The sequence below is a fragment of the Lygodium microphyllum genome, chromosome 20 (assembly GCF_053477565.2).
Source record: "Lygodium microphyllum isolate KBCC chromosome 20, Lygodium_microphyllum_v1.1.10, whole genome shotgun sequence".
NCBI classification, from domain to species: Eukaryota; Viridiplantae; Streptophyta; class Polypodiopsida; order Schizaeales; family Lygodiaceae; genus Lygodium; species Lygodium microphyllum.
In genome coordinates this window covers 58,651,024-58,670,406 of record NC_141154.1, presented here as the reverse complement: position 1 = coordinate 58,670,406, position 19,383 = coordinate 58,651,024, and the positions used below count along the sequence as shown (strand labels likewise).

At 42.6% G+C, this 19,383-nt stretch overlaps 1 protein-coding gene across 1 annotated transcript; it reads left to right on the top strand.

Annotated features, from left to right (window-relative positions):
• The first annotated feature begins 1,294 nt into the window (after positions 1 to 1,294).
• LOC148018936 (Leucine-rich repeat (LRR) family protein) lies at positions 1,295 to 18,906 on the top strand. Its single transcript, XM_087701413.1, has 6 exons — positions 1,295 to 1,734; positions 17,708 to 17,938; positions 18,006 to 18,152; positions 18,256 to 18,398; positions 18,484 to 18,598; positions 18,691 to 18,906. The coding sequence occupies exons 1-6, from the start codon at positions 1,471 to 1,473 to the stop codon at positions 18,757 to 18,759; spliced, it is 969 nt and encodes a 322-aa protein (XP_087557539.1). The 5' UTR covers positions 1,295 to 1,470; the 3' UTR covers positions 18,760 to 18,906.
• The last annotated feature ends 477 nt before the right edge of the window (positions 18,907 to 19,383 follow it).

Below are 19,383 nucleotides of genomic sequence, written 5' to 3'. Positions count from 1 at the left end.
TTGCCAATTTCTTTACCTCTCTCTCTACATCTTTCTTTTCTCTCATCTATTCTCCCTTTGTGCCAACATAATATTCACCATATATATTTTAAGTATGTAAGAAAGTCGAGAGTGTATCTTGGATTCTATAACAGGCTGAGTAAGCACAAGTACTTGAAAATTGCCACAACTAAAAAAACGTTTTTGTATTTCTAGCCTTGAATACTGAGCTGAATACTCCATGAAATAAGCTCAATGTAGGCTCAGGGATGCCGGCATCAATAGCCCTAATAGGTCCTAAAAAGTCCTAGAGCAATGAGAGCTCAATATGAACCTCAAGATGTGGAGCTATGCCTGCCAATATGGATGCATGCCACTTGTAATGTACAGGTGTGTGGTCATTGTGTGTGAAATAAACACAGGGTGGTGTAGGCACATGTGGCATTATCCCCAACAATGGTGTGAGAACAATACTCTTGCTTGTTCCCGAAAATTTTGCAATGGTGTGACAACAATACTTTTGCTTGCTCTCGAAAATTTTGCAATTTGGCATAGTAGAGGTAGTAGGCACATGCAAATTTATCCCCAACAATGGTGTGACAACAATACTTTTGCTTGCAATTTGGCATAGTAGTGGTGTGCCACTTTATCCCCAACAATGGTGTGACAACAATACTTTTGCTTGCTCCTGAAAATTTTGCAATTCGGCATAGTAGAGGTAGTAGGTCCAAAATTAAAGCCACTTTAGCTATTAAGCCCACTTGATTACCATGTATGGTCAAGTGGAGAATAGTGGCCATGAGAGAGAGAGAGCGAGAGAGAGAGAGAGAGAGAGAGAGAGAGAGAGAGAGAGAGAGAGAGAGAGAGAGAGAGAGAGAGAGAGAGAGAGAGAGTGATGGCTTTGTAAATGTCTAAATGCAAGCTTTAACTTGGATGTGACATCATCCCTCATTCAGTTTGCACCACATCTAGCTTGCCATGACCCCTTTGTGAAACACACACACTAGTCAAATATAGCAAAGGTCCAAATGCGCTGGGCTAGTTCATCGAGTTTCAAAACATTTGTGAAAAAGCAAAAGTTATGAAACGTTTGTTAATTGTTTTGCCATTCAACAGTCTACACAGTCAGTAAATGAATGCATGTAGATATCTTTTGGTTTCAATAAAAGCAGATTAAACCTTTAACATCCTATCGGGCCTCGGCTGACTCCATGGGAAAGCCATGCTAAAAACTATAGCTTCCATTCCGTGTGTTTTGAAAAGGGGCTGTGGGAAGGTGGTGTAAGTCCTTTTCCTAAGTGGGCCGTGGCCCTCGTGAAACCCCCTCCAAAGGTGGGGTCCAAGAGTAATTAACAATCTAAGGATTGTCATTTCATGCATAGCGTGGTAACAAAGAAGCAAGAAGAACTGGAAGGGGCTAGAGCCAGAGGCACAGGGACAGGCACGGCTGTATATTCAGAGAGGGGCATACATATGTAACGGAAGGCGGGAATGACGCCAGGGGACTTAATGGCAGAGGCGACGGGAGAGGACGAGGACGTGTTGGATCTCACAGGCTCTCAGCTGCACGATCTCAGGGATGTAGACCTTCCTGCCAGTCTGAGAGAACTGGACCTGACCACCAACAGGCTCTCGGCCCTGGACAGCAGAATCGGCTCCCTCTCCAACCTCAGGAAGCTCAGCCTCAGGCAGAACTTGCTCACAGATGATGCCGTCCATCCCCTTGCGCATTGGCCTGCCCTTAGTGGCTTGCAGGTCTGTCTGTGTGCCACTTCTTCTTCTTGTATCTATCATTCGGCTTCCATTCTTACAACGTTCTGCCAGTTTTATCCTGACGGTCAAACTTTAAAAAAAGATACCTCAGGATGACTTTTTTTGGTATCCTTACAAATGTCAGAGGTTGTGTGAGTTTGTTGCTTAGAAGAGTCATTAGATCAGTTTATTTGTTATTCAATTGATTTACTTTCATGGCTTTATTAAACTAATGTAGCTAAGAGTAGATGAACTTTGGTGAGATACTGCTATTGTTAAGGGATAGGAGAACCTTTGGTGAAGTATTATGATGTTTACAAATAACTTTGGTAAACAAATGGCAAGAAAATGCTGCTGACTTTATCCTAAAGAAAACTGAGGATTGCTTGTGCTTGCTACAGCCTACAAAATGCTGCTGACTTTATCCTAAAGTGCTACAGCCTACAAATTAAACAAGACATTTTTCTTTCTTCAAATTCTCTACTTTAGGTGCATGGCAAATTTGCATGTGGTTAAATGTCACCCTTTATACACTCATTCCTAGGCAATGTTTGTGCCAATCAAAGGACTATTATCATAGTCAAGGACTTGGAAGCTTGGTATCTTATTGGATAAAAATCATTGAAAGAGCTTGGTGTGCATTGTGATGAAATATCTTTGCTTTACACATGAAAACCCACACCCAAGAGGCGCTGAGAACTTGTGACAAGAAGAATGCAAATTATTGCCTTCAACTTTGAAGGAGGGGAAACCATGGTCATGATGTGCTTTTATATTTGACATTTACTTGGTGCTCTTTCTTTAGATGTATTTTGGATTGAAAGTCATGATCCCAAACTGGAGACTTGGAGCATCTCTAGTGGTGTATTCGGGTACCTTGAACATCTTTTGTGAGCATTGCTTGTCATTGTTGTGTGTGTGAAGAAATACTCGTCTACAAACAACAAATACAATCATTGTCTACGAATAACAAACACAATTGTGCAATGAAGCACAGATTGACAAAAGAACTCAGTGCGATTAGGGTAACATAGAGACAATAAACACAGAAGATGAATAAAGAAGAATGAAAAAATAGAATGCTCATGTAGTGAACACACCATGCAAGGTGAATACAAAACCTCGAACTCCCATGTCTTTAGAACTAGGGCAAAGAGTGCGAGGTGGAGAGTGTATTGTCCTCTATATGGATCCCAAAATGAAGCGGATAGCTTCCAAAAGTATAGCAACAAATACAGATTTGGAGAGTTTGGATTAGCGGCAGACAAAGTTGGACAACTCGGAAGAGCAGGCAATGGATTGAAAATAGTTAGGATGATGCAAGCCATAGTTGCTACATCAAAATGCAGCAAATCTAATGATGTGGCAAGTTGTATGGTAGTGCTGAACCATAAACACGGCTATTTGTATAATATAAACAATCATGTTGACAACAACAAATTAATAAACAAATCTAGCAATAGATTTGATAGCAATTAGCGTAGCTTGCAGATGATGTCTAACAATGTGGGATGGCTGGAAAACAGTTGCCAACAACAGTAGGAGGGTTGGATGTAGGCGCCAAATTAGGATTTTGCTTATGGGACACTCAAACTCTCTAGGACCACGCACTACTTAATGAAACTTTTGGTAATTTACATGGTTTGGGGCTGTTTTAAAGAGATAATATTACCAATCTCACCCATGAGTCCCATCTGATTGTCTTTGATACCGAGAGAGGTAGTCATGTTAACAGAGATAAAGCTTGATCATGCTCTTGGATCAAGGAAAATAAGCGTATGTTGATCTCTAATTTTGCCCCATGCTATGTAAAGCTCGGTGCTATCATCATTGGGCTGATCTTATTAGAAGTGGTCATATCATAGGTTCACTGGCATCCATGGCCTAATTTGGTACTCTCTTTATTTTTTATTTGATAACTGGCCAACCTATTTTGTGGTAGGACAACTCCTATAGTTTTGTCTATAAATGTTGGAGCTTAGGTGGAGGAGTGAGCAACAGTTCGAGGAGTGTGTAGGTGAGTGAGAGTGACAGAGCGAGAGAGTGAAAGTACGATTCGATTTGGGTGTACCAACAATGTGTTGGTACACAAAGAATAAAATGTATTTATACTTAGGGCATGTAAGGGTGCATTCACATGTATAACTAAATAATACACGTGTACTATATACAGAGGTGAATAAAGGGCCTTTACCCGCTTAGCTGGAGGAGTGAGCAAGAGTTCGAGTGAGCAGGTGAGTGAGAGTGACAGAGCGAGAGAGTGAAAGTACGATTCGATTTGGGTGTATCAAGAATGTGTTGGTACACAAAGAATAAAATGTATTTATACTTAGGGCACGTAAGGGTGCATTCACATGTACAACTAAATAATACACGTGTACTATACATGGAGGTGATAAAGGGCCTTTATCCCAACAACCTCCCACTTAAAGGTCCGAAGTGCACCTCTAACCAACTTCCACTAGTCGTATGCAATGCTCATGGTGAGCTTTGCTTAGACTTTTAGTGAGAACATTTGTAGGGTTGTCCTGTGTTTTGATCTTGGTCAATGTGATTTGACCATCTTCCAAAATTTGTCTGATAAAGTGATATTGCATATCTATATGCTTTGTGCATGAATGATACATGGCATTCTTAGCCAGATACACAACATTCTGGCTATCACATCCCAACACTGCAGTACCCATAGACACGTCGAGATCCTCTGCAATTTTGCTCAGCCATATAGCTTCCTTAGAAACTTTAGTAGCTGGTATGTATTCAACTTGAGTAGTAGTCAGTGCTATGATGTTCTGCAACCTGGAACACCAAGAAACGACCCTACTAGCAACTGTAAAGACATACCCGTTAGTGGACCTACGAGTGTCCAAGTCACCTACCATGTCCACATCACAATAACCTTGCAAACTAAATGCACCCTGTCCATAGCAAATACACTTTCTTTGTGTATCCTTTAGGTATCAAAGAATACACTTGACAGCCTCCCAATGTGTTTTGCCAGGATTTGGCATAAACTTGTTAACAACTCCCATTGCATGAGCAATGTCTGGATGAGTAGCAACCATAGCATACATAAGAGAGCCACAAGCTGATGTAGAAGGGACTCCCTTCATAGCAGTGGTTTCCATGTCATCTTTTGGGCTATTGGCTTTACTAAGCTTAAGGAATGGAGGTAAGAGCACCCCAAAATACTTAACTTCAGCCATGTTAAATTTGTCTAGTACCTTTTCAATGTACTTTTCTTGAGATAAAAACAACAATTTTTGCATTCTATCCCTACTAATCCTCATGCCCAAAATATGCTTTGCATTCCCTAAATCTTTCATGGAGAAGGCTGATTTCAGTTGATCTTTAAAGGCATCCAAGCTAGTCTTTCTTTTCCCAGCTAGCAACATATCATCTACATACAAAACAAGTATGATGGGGCTGCCTTCTGTATCCTTTTTCATGTACAAACAATGATTTGCATGGCTATGTGTAAACCCATGAGAGAGCATAAAAGTGTCAAACTTTTTGTACCATTGCCGTGGTGCTTGCTTCAGCCCATACAAGCTGCGTTTTAGTTTATACACCATCTGCTCTTTTCCAGGAACTACAAAGCCCTCGGGCTGTGTAGATTTCCTCATCAATGTCACCATGTAGAAAAGCTGTTTTTACATCCATTTGGTATAGCTGTAAGTCTAATACAGCAGTGAGAGCAAAAAGTACACGTAGAGTGGTCATCTTTACAACAGGTGAGAAGACCTCTTGGAAGTCAATCCCTTTCTTCTGTGCATACCCTTTGGCAACCAGTCTTGCCTTGTACTTGGGTTTCCCATCAATTGTCTTTACTTTGTAAAACCATTTGTTTGGAAGAGGCTTCCTTCCTTTGGGCAATGACACAAGATCCCAAGTATCATTAGCATACTGAGATTTAATATCTTCTTGCATAGCTAGCTCCCACTTATTGCTGAATTTGCATGACTTGGCCTCTTTATATGTAAGAGGCTCACCCTTATCTGTAAGCATCGCATAGTGCAAAGAGGGGTCATACCTATGTGGTTGCCTTCGTAAATGTGTAGACCTGTGTACCCAATGATCTACATTTTTAGGAATTGGGTCTACATCTGGAGGTATGTTATTTTCAGCGTTTATTGGCTACTGTAAGCCATTTTCAGCATGTTGTTCATGCTGTACAGCACCTTCATTTTCATTACTAGCACTTGCATTTTCATAATTAGCAAGTCTATCTTGTTGTCCATGACCTCCTTGTGCTTCTATTCGTTGTCCATCATCATTTGGCTAAAAAATAACTGACTGATCATTAGTTTTAGTCTGTGGTACAGCATCGTGAGGCTCATCATTTGAAGTAATAGGTGGTTGCAAATTCTGAAATTTGACCTTTTTCATGTCTTCATTGGAGGCTAAAGTACCTTTCAACCATTTTGCCTCATTAAACTCAACATTACGGCTGCGAATAATTTCCTAGACTGAGGTAGCCACACTTTGTAGCCAAATTCACCCTCATCACCATTGCCCATGAAAATGCCTTTGGTGGATTTTGGGTCAAGTTTGTTCCTCAGCTCATCTCTAACATGCACGAAGGCATCATAACCGAAAATTTGTAAATGGTCATATGAGGTCGATTTGCCAGACCAAACCTCCTCAAGGATGCCATTACTTAAGGACCTGTTTGGAGAGTGGTTGCAAATGTGAACTGTGGTTTTAAGTGCCTCTCCCCAAAATTCATGAGAGAGATTAGCAGTGGACAGCATGCATCGCACTCTTTCACATAAAGTCCTATTATATCTTTCAGCCATCCCATTTGAAGAAGGGCTGTAACGAAGACTTGAACTTAGTAGATGTGAACTCACCCTCATTATTAGTTCTCAAGCATTTCAGCTTTCTACCTGTTTGAGTAGTCACAAATGCATGAAAAGTTTTAAAAACAGCAAATACTTCACTTTTCTTTTTCAACAGATAAACCCAAATCTTCTTGGAACAATCATTAATAAAAGAGACAAAGTATGCAACACCACCCAACGATTTTATGGGCATACTACATACATTAGAATGCACTAAGTCCAAGACATTGGACTTACGAGAGACACTAGAGTATAATGAATTTTTCATTTGCTTTCCAAATTGACACTCATTACAAAAGTCAAGTTTAGAGCCTTTTCTATCAACCCTCTTCAAAGAGGTAAGCACATCAAGTCCTTTCTGGCTTATATGGCCTAATCTCTTATGCCACAACTCCAAACGACAACCAATTTCAGCAACTGCAAGAAGCTTGCCATTCAAAGCTTTACAGTGCAAACAATACAAAGTGCCCTTCTTGGTTCCTTTTGCAATCAGCATGGAACCCTTTTTCAATTTCCACAAACCACCACCAAAAAGTGTAGTGTAACCATGCAAGTCAAGCTGACCAACAGATAGTAAACTCTTTTTGATGCTAGGCACATATTTGACTGTTAGCAGTCATGTTTGTCATGCCTTGTCATCTCCTGCCTGTGAGCCTCAGTCTGAGTCAGACGAGGACATTAGGAGCTCTGACATGTCTGTCATGTGTTATGATGGGGGAGGCTAGTCACTCTCGATTGGCTGTCTTAGGTTGTGTATTTCTTTTTGGCCTCTTTTAGTGGGCAGCCACTAGCTGCCCGGCCACTTTTTGGTCACTGTTGTGGGGCGCCCATTTTAGGGGGGCCCCACAACAGTTGTGGGGCGCCCATTTTAGGGCATTTTTAGGGTTTGCGCCCATTTTAGGGTTAGGGTTAGGGTTTGTCCTTTGCCTATTTATAGGCAGCCCCCCTCCCCACTTGATCACTTGTCTTCTTGTAGATTCCGACACTCCTCCCCCGTGATGGTGCTGCCATCATCATCAGCCTGATCTGGTGCCCTCATTGACGCTGTGGGCTGCGTGCAGGGAGTGATCAGTCCATTTCAGTGTATTCAGCATTCATTTCAGTCAGTGCAGATTTCTCTTCCTTATTTTCTGCTTTCTCTCTCTCTCTCCCTCCACGTTCGTATTCCCTCTTCCGCAACGCACTCTCACATGGTATCAGAGCTGAAGGAGAGTACACGGAGCTGAGATTTACGCGAGAGAACACCCACAACCTTGCGTTTGCTGGTCAAGACGTCTCCAACAGCTGAGGCGTCACCTTCTGCACCATCTTCTTGATCAAGGCGGCCTGTTTTGGTGTCACATCTTTGCGTTTGCTGCTGGCGTCATCCCCAACAGCCAAGGCGGCCCTTCTAGGAGGTCCCAAATATTTGTGTTTGCTGCTGGCGCCTTCTCCAGTGGCTGCCATGTCATCAACAACCTTTTCCTGCTTGCGTTTTCAGCCAGGCAGCCTTCCCAACAGCTGGGCGACATCTTCCTTACTGGCGTTTTGAGGCAGGAGGCTGTTTTTCTATGGTGATTGCATCGTTAGCACTTGCATTTGACATCATCCTTGTGCTCTGTGCAAGGCGGCCAGCTCAGGAGCTTCTGGTGTTTGTGTTTTGGTACCGGCAACCTTCCCTTGTTGTGTTTTTGTGTTTGCAGATATCGAAGATATCTTCTCATCAGTTTACGGGCTTTGATGACTCAGATGACGAGCTTTTGTCTCGACACTCATCTGAACGGAGGCGTGATTTCTATCACGAGGACCGTCGTCCGGAGTCTATTTCTCTTTCCCGTCCCCCTTCTATTCATGTATCTCGGCGATCCCCTTCCAGTGGGCCGAAGATGCAGCCTTTGGTACCCCCTGTACAGGTACCCGTACTTCCTCAGCTGCCCAAAGAGGACCGGTTGGATGGCTCCAACTTTTCTCTATGGTCCTGCAAGGTGGAGTGTATCTTGGACTCCTTGGATCTTTGGGAGCTTGTTTCTGTTCCTATTCCCTGGCCTAAGGTGGATCCCGCAGATGGGACATCTATGGATCGTGCAGCCTTATGGGATCGGCTCAATTCTAGAGCCAGATCTTTCCTCTTTCTGAGTTTGCAGGATTCTGTCCTTGTTCATGTTCACAGGTTGAAGACTGCAACAACCGTGTGGAGAAAGCTCGCGTCTCTCTATCAACAAAAGACGTTTGCCCATCGGATATCTCTCGAAAAGAAGTTGCGGATGCTCGCTATTGATGATAGTCCTTCCATGAAGGACCACATCAAAACAGATTACGGATATGAGGGATGAGCTTGCATCCCTCGGTCGGACGATATCTTATGAAGACGTGGCTATGATTCTCTTGACTCAGCTGCCATCGCCTCGGTTTGATGTCTTCTACACCAGCCTTCTTACTTCGAGGACCCGTGCCCAGCTTCTATGGGAGGAGCTATCCCCGCTTGTCTTGGAGCATGAAGAGCGACTCAGAGAGGTCAGTGCCAGTGGTTCCGACTCCACTAGAGCCTTTGTTGCAGGTTCGGGAGGACAGAAGAAGAAGAAGAAGTCAAAGGCCAAGAAGAAGGACAATTCTTCAGGCTCTGACACAGATTCAGAGAGCCCGAAGTGCCCACACTGTGGGAAAGGGACACATCCCGAGGAGAAATGCTGGAAGAAGTACCCTCACCTTCGTCCGAGAGCGAAGGGTGAATCTACATCAGAGCCTTCTTCTACCTCTACACCAGCTGTTACCCATGAGTTAGTGTTCCTTCATATCCATGCTTTGGAGGAGGATCCTTCTTCCGTGGGGGCTGCAGTGTCTTCTGCGCAGCCTTGGTTAGTGGATAGTAGTGCTTCGAGTCATATGATTCCCCGAGTTGATTTGTTACAGGATCTCTGTCCATCAGAGGGTTCAGTCACTGTTGGTGATATTTTATCGGTGCCTATTCGTGGTGTTGGCACATTGCCTTTGTTTACCGACCGACCTTTGAGCTCCTTTTCACAGGCCCTACATGTTTCGGATTTGGGCCTTCCCCTCCTCTCAGTTTATGGCTTTACAAGGCTTGGCACACGAGTGATCTTCCCCGAGCATGCCGTTGTTATTGAGAATTCTTTTACAGGAGCTGTCTTATCTACAGGTTGGCAGGAGAGCGGGCTTTACAGGCTCCATTCCCCTTCTTTGATGCAAGGTCCTCCGCGGTAGTCTATTGCTACACCCGTTCCCGCTTGTGCACCTTCTATTCCACAGGTTCCTTCCCATCCCCCACCTTCTCCTCTGGTGGTTTCCTCGTACCCCCCATCCCTTTCAGAGGGGGACGATCTCGGTGATGTGGCTGTGGATTTCCTGGCCCCTAGTGTTTTAGAGGGGGATTTCCAGGATCATGAGGAGCTCCTTCCGTTGCAGTCTACATTGATGGACTTCAGCGACCTTGGCATTCCTCTTGCCACCCCAAGATCCGTTTCTCCCTTGGCCTTTCGCCACATCCAGGATCTGAGAGGGGGTGTTAGCAGTCATGTTTGTCATGCCTTGTCATCTCCTACCTGTGAGCCTCAGTCTGAGTCAGATGAGGACATTAGGAGCTCTAGCATGTCTGTCATGTGTTATGATGGGGGAGGCTAGTCACTCTCGACTGGCTGTCTTAGGTTGTGTATTTCTTTTTGGCCTCTTTTAGTGGGCAGCCACTGGCTGCCCGACCACTTTTTGGTCACTGTTGTGGGGCGCCCATTTTAGGGCATTTTTAGGGTTTGCGCCCATTTTAGGGTTAGGGTTAGGGTTTTTCCTTTGCCTATTTATAGGCAGCCCCCCTCCCCACTTGATCACTTGTCTTCTTGCAGATTCCGACACTCCTTCTCCCCCGTGATGGTGCTGCCATCATCATCAGCCTGATCTGGTGCCCTCACTGACGCTGTGGGCTGCGTGCAGGGACTGATTAGTCCATTTCAGTGTATTCAGCATTCATTTCAGTCAGTGCAGATTTCTCTTCCTTATTTTCTGCTTTCTCTCTCTCTCTCTCCCTCCGTGTTCGTATTCCCTCTTCCGCAGCGCACTCTCACATTGACATCTTTGAAGTGCCAATCTCATCAATGTTGCAAGCATGGTTATTTCCAAGGTATACTTTTCCATAACTACTTGCATTGAACATAGCAAAACACTCCAAGCAAGGAGTTACATGGAAAGAGGCATCAGAGTTTATAATCCAAGTTTGAGTGACGCTATCATTAGCTGACAAAAGTGCATCAATCACATCAGCCTTGGTAATTTGCATATCCTGCATGTGACATACAAGGGCATCATAATCAATTGCACATAATACAATAGCCTCTGTATTCGAAAGCTCCTTTATGACTACACTGGAGGCCACATTGGCCTTTTCCTTGCCTTTGGCTGCCTTAGATGCATATGTCTTGTCCTCTTTCTTCTTTTTGTCTCTTGCATTTTTCTTTCTCTTTTGTTCTTTCTTGTAGGACATGCAATCAAGCTTTTTGTGGCCCTTCCAACCACAGTGATAGCAAGTAATGTCACTCTTTTCCTTTCCTTTGCTCTTGCTTTTGTTTATCTGTCTAGCATTTGCATTTTTCTTTTTAGCCCTACCTCTTACATTACAAGTTGAGTTGCTACCTTCTCCACTAGACATATGTCTAATTTCTTCATTTAAGATTGAACCCCTCACACCATTATATGAGAGTTGGGGTTATTGCTGAGAGAAACCACCAAGGTCTCCCAAGAATTAGGCAGTGCCATGATCATAAAGATGGCCCTCAACTTATCATCAATCAAACTCTTGATGTTTGAACCGGAAAAAGTTTCAGCCATTTTTATCATGAACACAGGAGTAAATCATAGTGATAGGGAACGGTCGGAACGGCTGCCCGTGGTACCGAAATGCTGTTTCGGACTGAAATCCTTTCCAAATTGTGTCCCTGTTGGGTGGGACGTTTCCTGTCACGTTCCAAATAGGGAACGCATTCCCTGCTGCGTTCCTTGTCAAGAACGTGACAGGGAACGCCACGTCGCACAGAACTTACCTACAAAGTGACCAGTTGATTGCCTTAGTTTACTGCCTATTGAATCACACACCTGTCTCCTGCCAACTTCGCCTGTAGCTTGCTTGTCTCTCACTCACATGCCTGTCTTGGCTTTGCCCACGACACCACATGAATTGATTGAAATATTAATTTGTCATTGTGGATTATAGACCTTGGCTTTAGTACTCCACATGAACTATGGATGAAATATATTAATTTTCAAAAATAATTTAAAAAATTTTAATGCCGTTCCTGTTGCCACGTCCCCGTTTCCTAAGTTTGGCACCTGCGTCACCGTCCCCGTCCCCGTTCCCCATTTCCGTTCCTTGTTTCATGTTTCTATGGAGTAAATGCACTAAACTGTAGAAGCAAAAGCTGAACCAGCATATACATTGCTGTTCTTCCTCAAACAATAATAAATATCGGCTGTTTATACATAAACCAGCCACCACACAAGCAAATACTGCAGAAATTTACCAAATTCTGCACAAAACCCCAAAATTCCAGATCCAACAGTGCATAGATGTCAGCCAATCTGTCCCAGCTGAGCAAAATTTCATCAAAATATGAAAAGCCCCAATTTTCCGGGGTCCACTGTCAAGAAAGAGCAAAATTTTGACAAATTTGGCAAAATCTCCAATTTAATTGAGGTCAACACGCACAGTGTTTGCGATTTTTGACACGAATGTCACTGTTAGGCATAGATGGGATCAAATCTGGGAAAAGCCCATCAAGCGCGTCTGTCATGCGTGCTTGTTGCCCACTGTCCGCCTCGTCGCTTGTCATGCGTGCTTGTTGCCCACTGTCCGTTGCGCTGGTTGCCCCTCCCATGTTGGTCACAAGTCCGTCACGCCTGGTGCTCGCATGCGCCTGCAGGTCGTCCTTGCAGTGTCACCCATCACGTGATTGTTGCTTGCCATCACGACACAACCCAGTCACTTGCATGCCACACGCTCAGCACTTGCCGACTGGTTGCCTGTTGGACGCCCCGACTTCTGCTCAACCTATTTGCATGCTGCCTGTTGCTTGTCAGTCTTGCAACTGGTTGCTTGTTGGACGCCCCGACTCCTACTCGACCTATTCGCGAGTTGCGTGTTGCCTGTCAATCTTGCAACTGGCAGCCAATGCCTACGGTCTCGGGAAGCACACACAACCTGTGCTCTGATACTAGTTGTTGAAGCTCAGCTGGAGGAGTGAGTAGCAGTTCGAGGAGTGAGCAAGTGAGTGAGAGTGACAAAGCGAGAGTGAAAGTACGATTCGATTTGGGTGTATCAAAAATGTGTTGGTACACAAAAAATAAAATATATTTATACTTGGGGCACATAAGGGTGCATTCACATGTACAACTAAATAATACATGTGTACTATACACAGAGGTGAATAAAGGGCCTTTATCCCAACAATAAATGGAAGGAGTGTGGCCACCGTACATTGTCAATCCATTCAGGTACTCGCACAAACTTGGTGTGAAGAGAGGGAGCTTGTAGAGTGTGTGAGCCGGTGCTCAACCATTGTACTCTTGTCATAGTGGATTCCTATTCCCAGTTACATCTTGTGTATTGTCTCTTTCATCGATCTTGTGTCTTTCATTATTTCGTTGCATGTTTTGCTCTCCTAACATGGTAACAAATGTTTATAGTTAGTTGATTGAGATACGTTTTTTACTTTTGTGTTGACTAGCACGTGATTTGCCCACTTTATTGCTACTTTTGCCTTGGTGACATTCATGCTGTTGCATTTGACTTGTTGCAAGTGCATACTAGTGAGCCATGTGGCATGCTGTTCATAACATTGACTGGTATGCCGAATCAGCATCATTGCCATGTCATGCTGCATGTACTTTACCTTGCTTTGACCTTCTGATGGCTGGCTGGTGTGCTACGTTGGCTCTATTTGTTTTGTAGGGGGCATTGTGTGCTTCACCATCTTGCGTTAATAATCAATCTACTTGTGTGGGTATTGGCATATGACGAGGCATTACAATCGGATTGTTTTACATTTCATCGTGCGTTGGACTTGTTGTTTTGTTGCTACTCATTGCAAGTTAATCTTCTTGTTGACATACCCATTCATTGTATGACATCTATTTGTTATATATGATTTATAGGGCACATATGATTAAGTTGTAATTTGTGATCAACACGTATAGATCCACCTTTGAGAAACAAAGTATGATGTATTTTGCCAAGTACACGACTTTTAATTACATCGTGAGTAGGTGCTTTCAACGGAGAGAGTTTAAGCACTATATTTTTGCTTTTGAGGCGAAGCAAGTTGCCATAATTAAGATGACCAAACTGAGCATGCCATAACTCTGTGTCATCCAAAATGGTAGCATCAACTTGTAATTTATCCTCTGATGCTTTCCTCTCGTATAAATCAAGTTGATAGAGTCCATTGTATAATGTACCAGTGATAATGAGTGCATCCCCATCACTATAGTTATAGACACTGCATCGATCCATTTGAAATTTAATCACAAAACTAGGACATGTAATGGTTGAAACTAAAAGCAAATTTTTTTAAATGCTTGGCACATACAAGACCTTTTCAAGCATGATAGTTTTTTCATCCATTGCAATAATGGGAATCTAACGAATGCCTTGAATTGCATACAAAGAATTGTTTGCACATACAATGGATCTTTCCTTTTGTAAATTTGCATATGATACAAACAAGTCACGAAAGGACATTATGTGCTTGGAAGCTCCACTATCAAAATACCATGTGCTGCAATTTTCAGTAATTGAAAGACCATGCTCTTGTGAAAAAAGGATCATACGCACAATGTACAACGAAAGTATATGACTGACCAAGCTTGCCAAATGTGCAATTGCATCCTTTGCATTGACTGAATTTTCAGCAATACTCATGGATGATTGCTTCTTCTTTTCACTTGCCATTGTCTTTTTGCATTCCTCAATAAGATGCCTATTTTTTCTTGCAATAATTGCATCTCTTTTTCTTAGCACTATAATCCTTGGTGCTTCAAGAGTCTATAGAAGCAAATGCTTTGCCTTTATCCTTTGATCGATACTAACAAGTTGCTCTGTGATGTCCTTGACACGTGTAGTGTAATTGGCTATTAGGCTAGGCTGCAATAGGCTTAGCGGGCAAAGGCAACAACCACATGTATAGTGTGAAGTCTTGTTGGTAGGCAGTTGACTAGATGTTGAGCAAGCAGGCTGTGTGAAGAAAACTGCTAGGGTTTGCACTACATAGAGTGTACAACCATGACAAAAACACAAAGAGACAGACATAGACACAAAGGGCAAAACTCAAACCCTAAACGCAAAACTCAAATCTCAAACACAAACAGAAGAAGGGAGAGAGAGAACACAACTTTGAAGTGAATGAATGCTGTAAATGAATGTAAGAGTGTATAGTGTGCTCAAGGGTAGAGCAATGTCGGAGTGTGACTTCCACTCGAGACAGATCCCAAGTCTGTGACCACCAGTCAGAGTGTAGGAGTGCTGAATAGTGAATGGCAGCAGGCCGGTCACCAAAACGCAATAGTCTAGAGGTTGGAAACTGGTAAACGCAGCAGTGTACCACTGATCGGAGGCTAGAAATTGTGCACAGTCTGCTGAAAACAGCAGGCTGAAATAGTGTCTGATGTGGCTGGCGATGACTGGATGATCAGATCACAGTAGATGATAATGTCACTAGCACTGACATCAGCATGGATGAAGGCGCCAGTGGCAAGAACAAACATGGATGGAGTGGCAGCAGTCTCGAGGGCTAGACAGCCACGTGGGAGGAGGCTGATGGCTGAAATTTGCACGTGGAGTGAGAAACCTGCACAGACGGGATGAGGCTGAATGGGGGCAGTGTGTCTATTTATAGATGTGGAAGGGTGCCCCAAAAATTAGGGTTTCCACTGAACTCTCTCAAACCGCTCCCCGTTTTAGGGTTTCCACTAAACTCTCTCAAACTGCTCCCCGTTTTAGGGTTTTTACTCTAAAAAAGCATTTTTTGTGTGTTTTGGGGTTGTTTAAGAGGCTAATCAGCAAGCAATGCATATTTTAGCTCAACAGGCTGTCGGGTCTACGCTTGCGTGGCTTGGCATTGAATTAGGTCAGTGCAATAGACTGTCGGGCTTGGACATTTGAAAACTGGTTGTTGGCAAGTTGAATCTGGCTAACACACATAGGCTGAGAGAAAGAAGAGCAGTCGAGCTTGAGGCTCAACAATGGCTATGGTGGCGCGCGAGCAAAGTGGCAACGGCTAAGAGGTATGGCTTTGATACCATTGTTAGGTTAGGGTTCAACATCTTTTGCACACTCACATACACTTACAATGAACAAGTGAACAGCAAGAGAAGAGAGTGTTGGAAGGCCACATCCACTATGTTAGAATGATATGAAAGTACAATCCCTAAGGTACTAAGTACCACACCTTGTGATGGCTGTTCACTCGTGGAAAAAACCCTTCTCTAGCTAGAAGTTAAATGGATAATGGAGCGTTCACACTAGAACTTAGGAGGAACATTATAAGTATAATAGTAATGAGCTGGAGAGTGTGCCCTACTTAAACGGATCTTGAAATGCAGCAAGGCAGCCTTTGAAGATGTTTGGTAGCAGCAAATGCAGTAGTAGATACCGGATTTGGGACAGACGGAGTAGTGAGGAGAAAGAAAACTGCAAAACGCAGCCTCCAGGAGATGGGCGACCCGTGAAACTCAATTTAGTTGCTACAACCATTGAGGTTGTTCTTGCCAATAAGCACAAACCATTCTTGTTGTTGCTCACCTTAGCTTGTTCATGTGACAATCTCCTATCCTAGTCCCATTTAGGGTTTCTGGGAAAGGCCTCATAGCATGAAGGGATGTTGACCTTGGGGTAGTGCCCAAAATATAGGAAGAGTATAAAATGAGCAGCTGGAGGTCATCCTTTTTCCCAGCTTGTCTCATTCTCTCTCTCTCTCTCTCTCTCATGTCCACATGGCTATAACCACCCTTTCTCATTCTCAAATGCAGTAAAACACTATCCCTTCTCTCTATGGTTCTCTAGTGAAGCTACCATGGATCCAAACATTTGGAGGATGTTTACACGAACACTCCAGACTCAAGTGCTTGTATGGTCAAAGATCACATTGAATGTGTCAAGAAGATAGGTGATAAGAGAAAGGATTCTGTCATGGAGGGCCATAAGAAAAGGGGAAGGAGGGTGGCTGGGAGCGAGGGAGGGAAGGGGCATGCATGCCTGTGTTCCATAAAGATGCATGCTTGGTGTTATTTTTCAGTTTCCCACACTTGCTTTACAGATATACCAGCTACTATTGTCTCATATTTTGGCTATCTCAGCATAGATGCGCTTATTTTTTGTATATTGGCATTTCTCAGACTCTGTTTTCTGTTTTGTGGCTATGGGAAACAGCAAATCAATACATGGTAGATTGGATGCTTATGTAGAGTCCTTCTATCGAATGCACTTCTGGACTTTCAGCAACTATCTGGGTTTCTTCATATTCACTTTAGCTATACATTTGTTTCCAAAATATCTGATGAATACTTTCCATTAGAGAGATCTTTGCACCTGTTCCTGCTCGGCAATCTTATCACGAAAGGATTGCACTATACCCTTTCCAATAATGCTTTTGAGATTTTTGGGGTTGCACTTTGTTTAGTGTTGGTCACTGTAGTAAATTGATCACTAATACATTAATTTGATGAGTAAGTGCATGCATCTGTTGTCTCTTCTGCTAGCAACTACAAAACTTGCTTGCATTTGGTGACTAGTTGCTTAATATTACAACTGCTTGATGTGGTTGGTTTTTACTGAACAAAGTTGTACGAATAGATATTCTGATATCTGGACATACATTGGTGATGTACAGAAGATCCTATAAGGACTTGTGACAAACTGCCTGCCCAATCAGATTGTTATGCAAAGATAATATCTTAGTTTTCTTAAGTGTATGTAAGAGTATGCACAATCTTTTACACCTACAAGTTAAAGACTTTTAAAATGTTATGTGCTGTTTTACATCCAATTTTAATTCTGTATTCTGTGCATTCTTCAGAAGTAACCTGCTTGTTCAATAGAGACTTTTTTATCTTTTGTATATGGAAATTGCACACTGAAGTTGACTAACCATTGGCTGCAGGAGTTAGTGCTAAGGGACAACAAGTTGACCAAGTTCCCCCTCACTAGCATTTTTGCTAATCTTACTACTCTTGATGTGTCCTTCAATGAGATATCATCACTCAATGGTTTATCTAAAGCTCCAACAGCTTTAAAGGAGTTGTATGTTTCAAAGAATGAAGTGACCAAGATGGAGGAATTGGATCACTTGTGCAATTTACAACTGCTTGAGCTTGGGTCCAATAGTATTCGGGTATGTTTGAAAGTCTGGTCAATGTTTCAATGCTTGATTTCTAGCGCTTATATTACTGAGATGCCAGGTGATGGAGGGCTTGCACAATCTGACCAACCTTCAGGAATTGTGGTTGGGTCGCAATCGCATTCGAGCTGTGGACCTATGCGGTCTAAATCGACTTGTGAAAATTAGTGTTCAGAGTAACCGCCTGACCTCAATGCTTGGTTTTCAGGTAAGGGTAATCACTTTTTGTTTTTTTCATTTTCCTCTTCTGGGGAGGGCATGATTTGATGCAAAAAATTGTTAGTGCTTGGCCAACTTGTTGCCATTCACAGGATTGTGTAACCTTGGAGGAGCTTTATTTAAGTCATAATGGTATCACAAAAATGGAAGGGCTTTCAACTCTGGTGAATCTCCACATTTTGGATGTGTCATCCAATAAAATTTCTAGTATTCAAGATGTTGATGGACTGACCCGGTAAATCCTGTGTGTGATTATCTAGTGTATGTCTTTCTGTACTTACTTGGCAATGTTTTAATACTCGGTCTTTTTTTTCTGGCAGGCTGGAGGATTTATGGCTTAACGACAACCAGATAGTGTCTCTTGAAGGTATTGAGATTGCCGTAGCTGGTTCACGCAGTACATTAACTACTGTTTACCTCGAGCGCAACCCTTGTGTAAGTGCACTCGATTGTGAGTTTTGGAAAATAGGAGGTTCTGCAGAGTCTGAATTTATCTGAGTAGCTGGTCTTTAAATGTATTCTTGCAGGCAATCAATCCATACAGATTAAAATCAATTTTCCCAAAGCTGCTGCAAATTGATTCTCTGTGCTTCTGATAAGCTCCGCAACAGTTTTGAGTCATCCCTTACAGACAAAGTGTTTTCTCAGAGCCATGGGGATACCTATAATGCCTGTCAATACCTATAATTTCTGTCAATTAAATATCCCAATAATTATAGTGAGATTTCAGAGCTGAGATTAAATTTTTTTCCCTGCAAGTGGTTAATAGTCTTTGAAATTGGCTAGGTCAAAATCGGTGCATTGTATGTGTGGTAATTTGGAGAATGTCGTGTTCAGAGTCCTATACTTGGAACATCACACCAGTTATATTGAAAAAAATGATTAGTTATTTAAAAAGAATAATATTTAAACCATCAAGGCATCATTTAAAAGATTGAAAACATTATTGTAGTTATATTTAAAAAATGATAATGTTCAAAACATCACACGAGTTATATTAAAAATTAATAATATTTAAAACACCAAGACAACATTATTTATAATTTACAGCTGTTGTGTGTAATATACGTTTTTGGGTTGGACATAATAAACTGATAAGTTTGAAACATTGTGAAAGAAAAAGAGCTTGAAACAAGTGTGATACAATGAACATCTCCAGTGAGAATAGAGGGTTGCTCTTAGCTCAATTTGCTTCGCATGAGGGAAGAGACTAGCTCCCT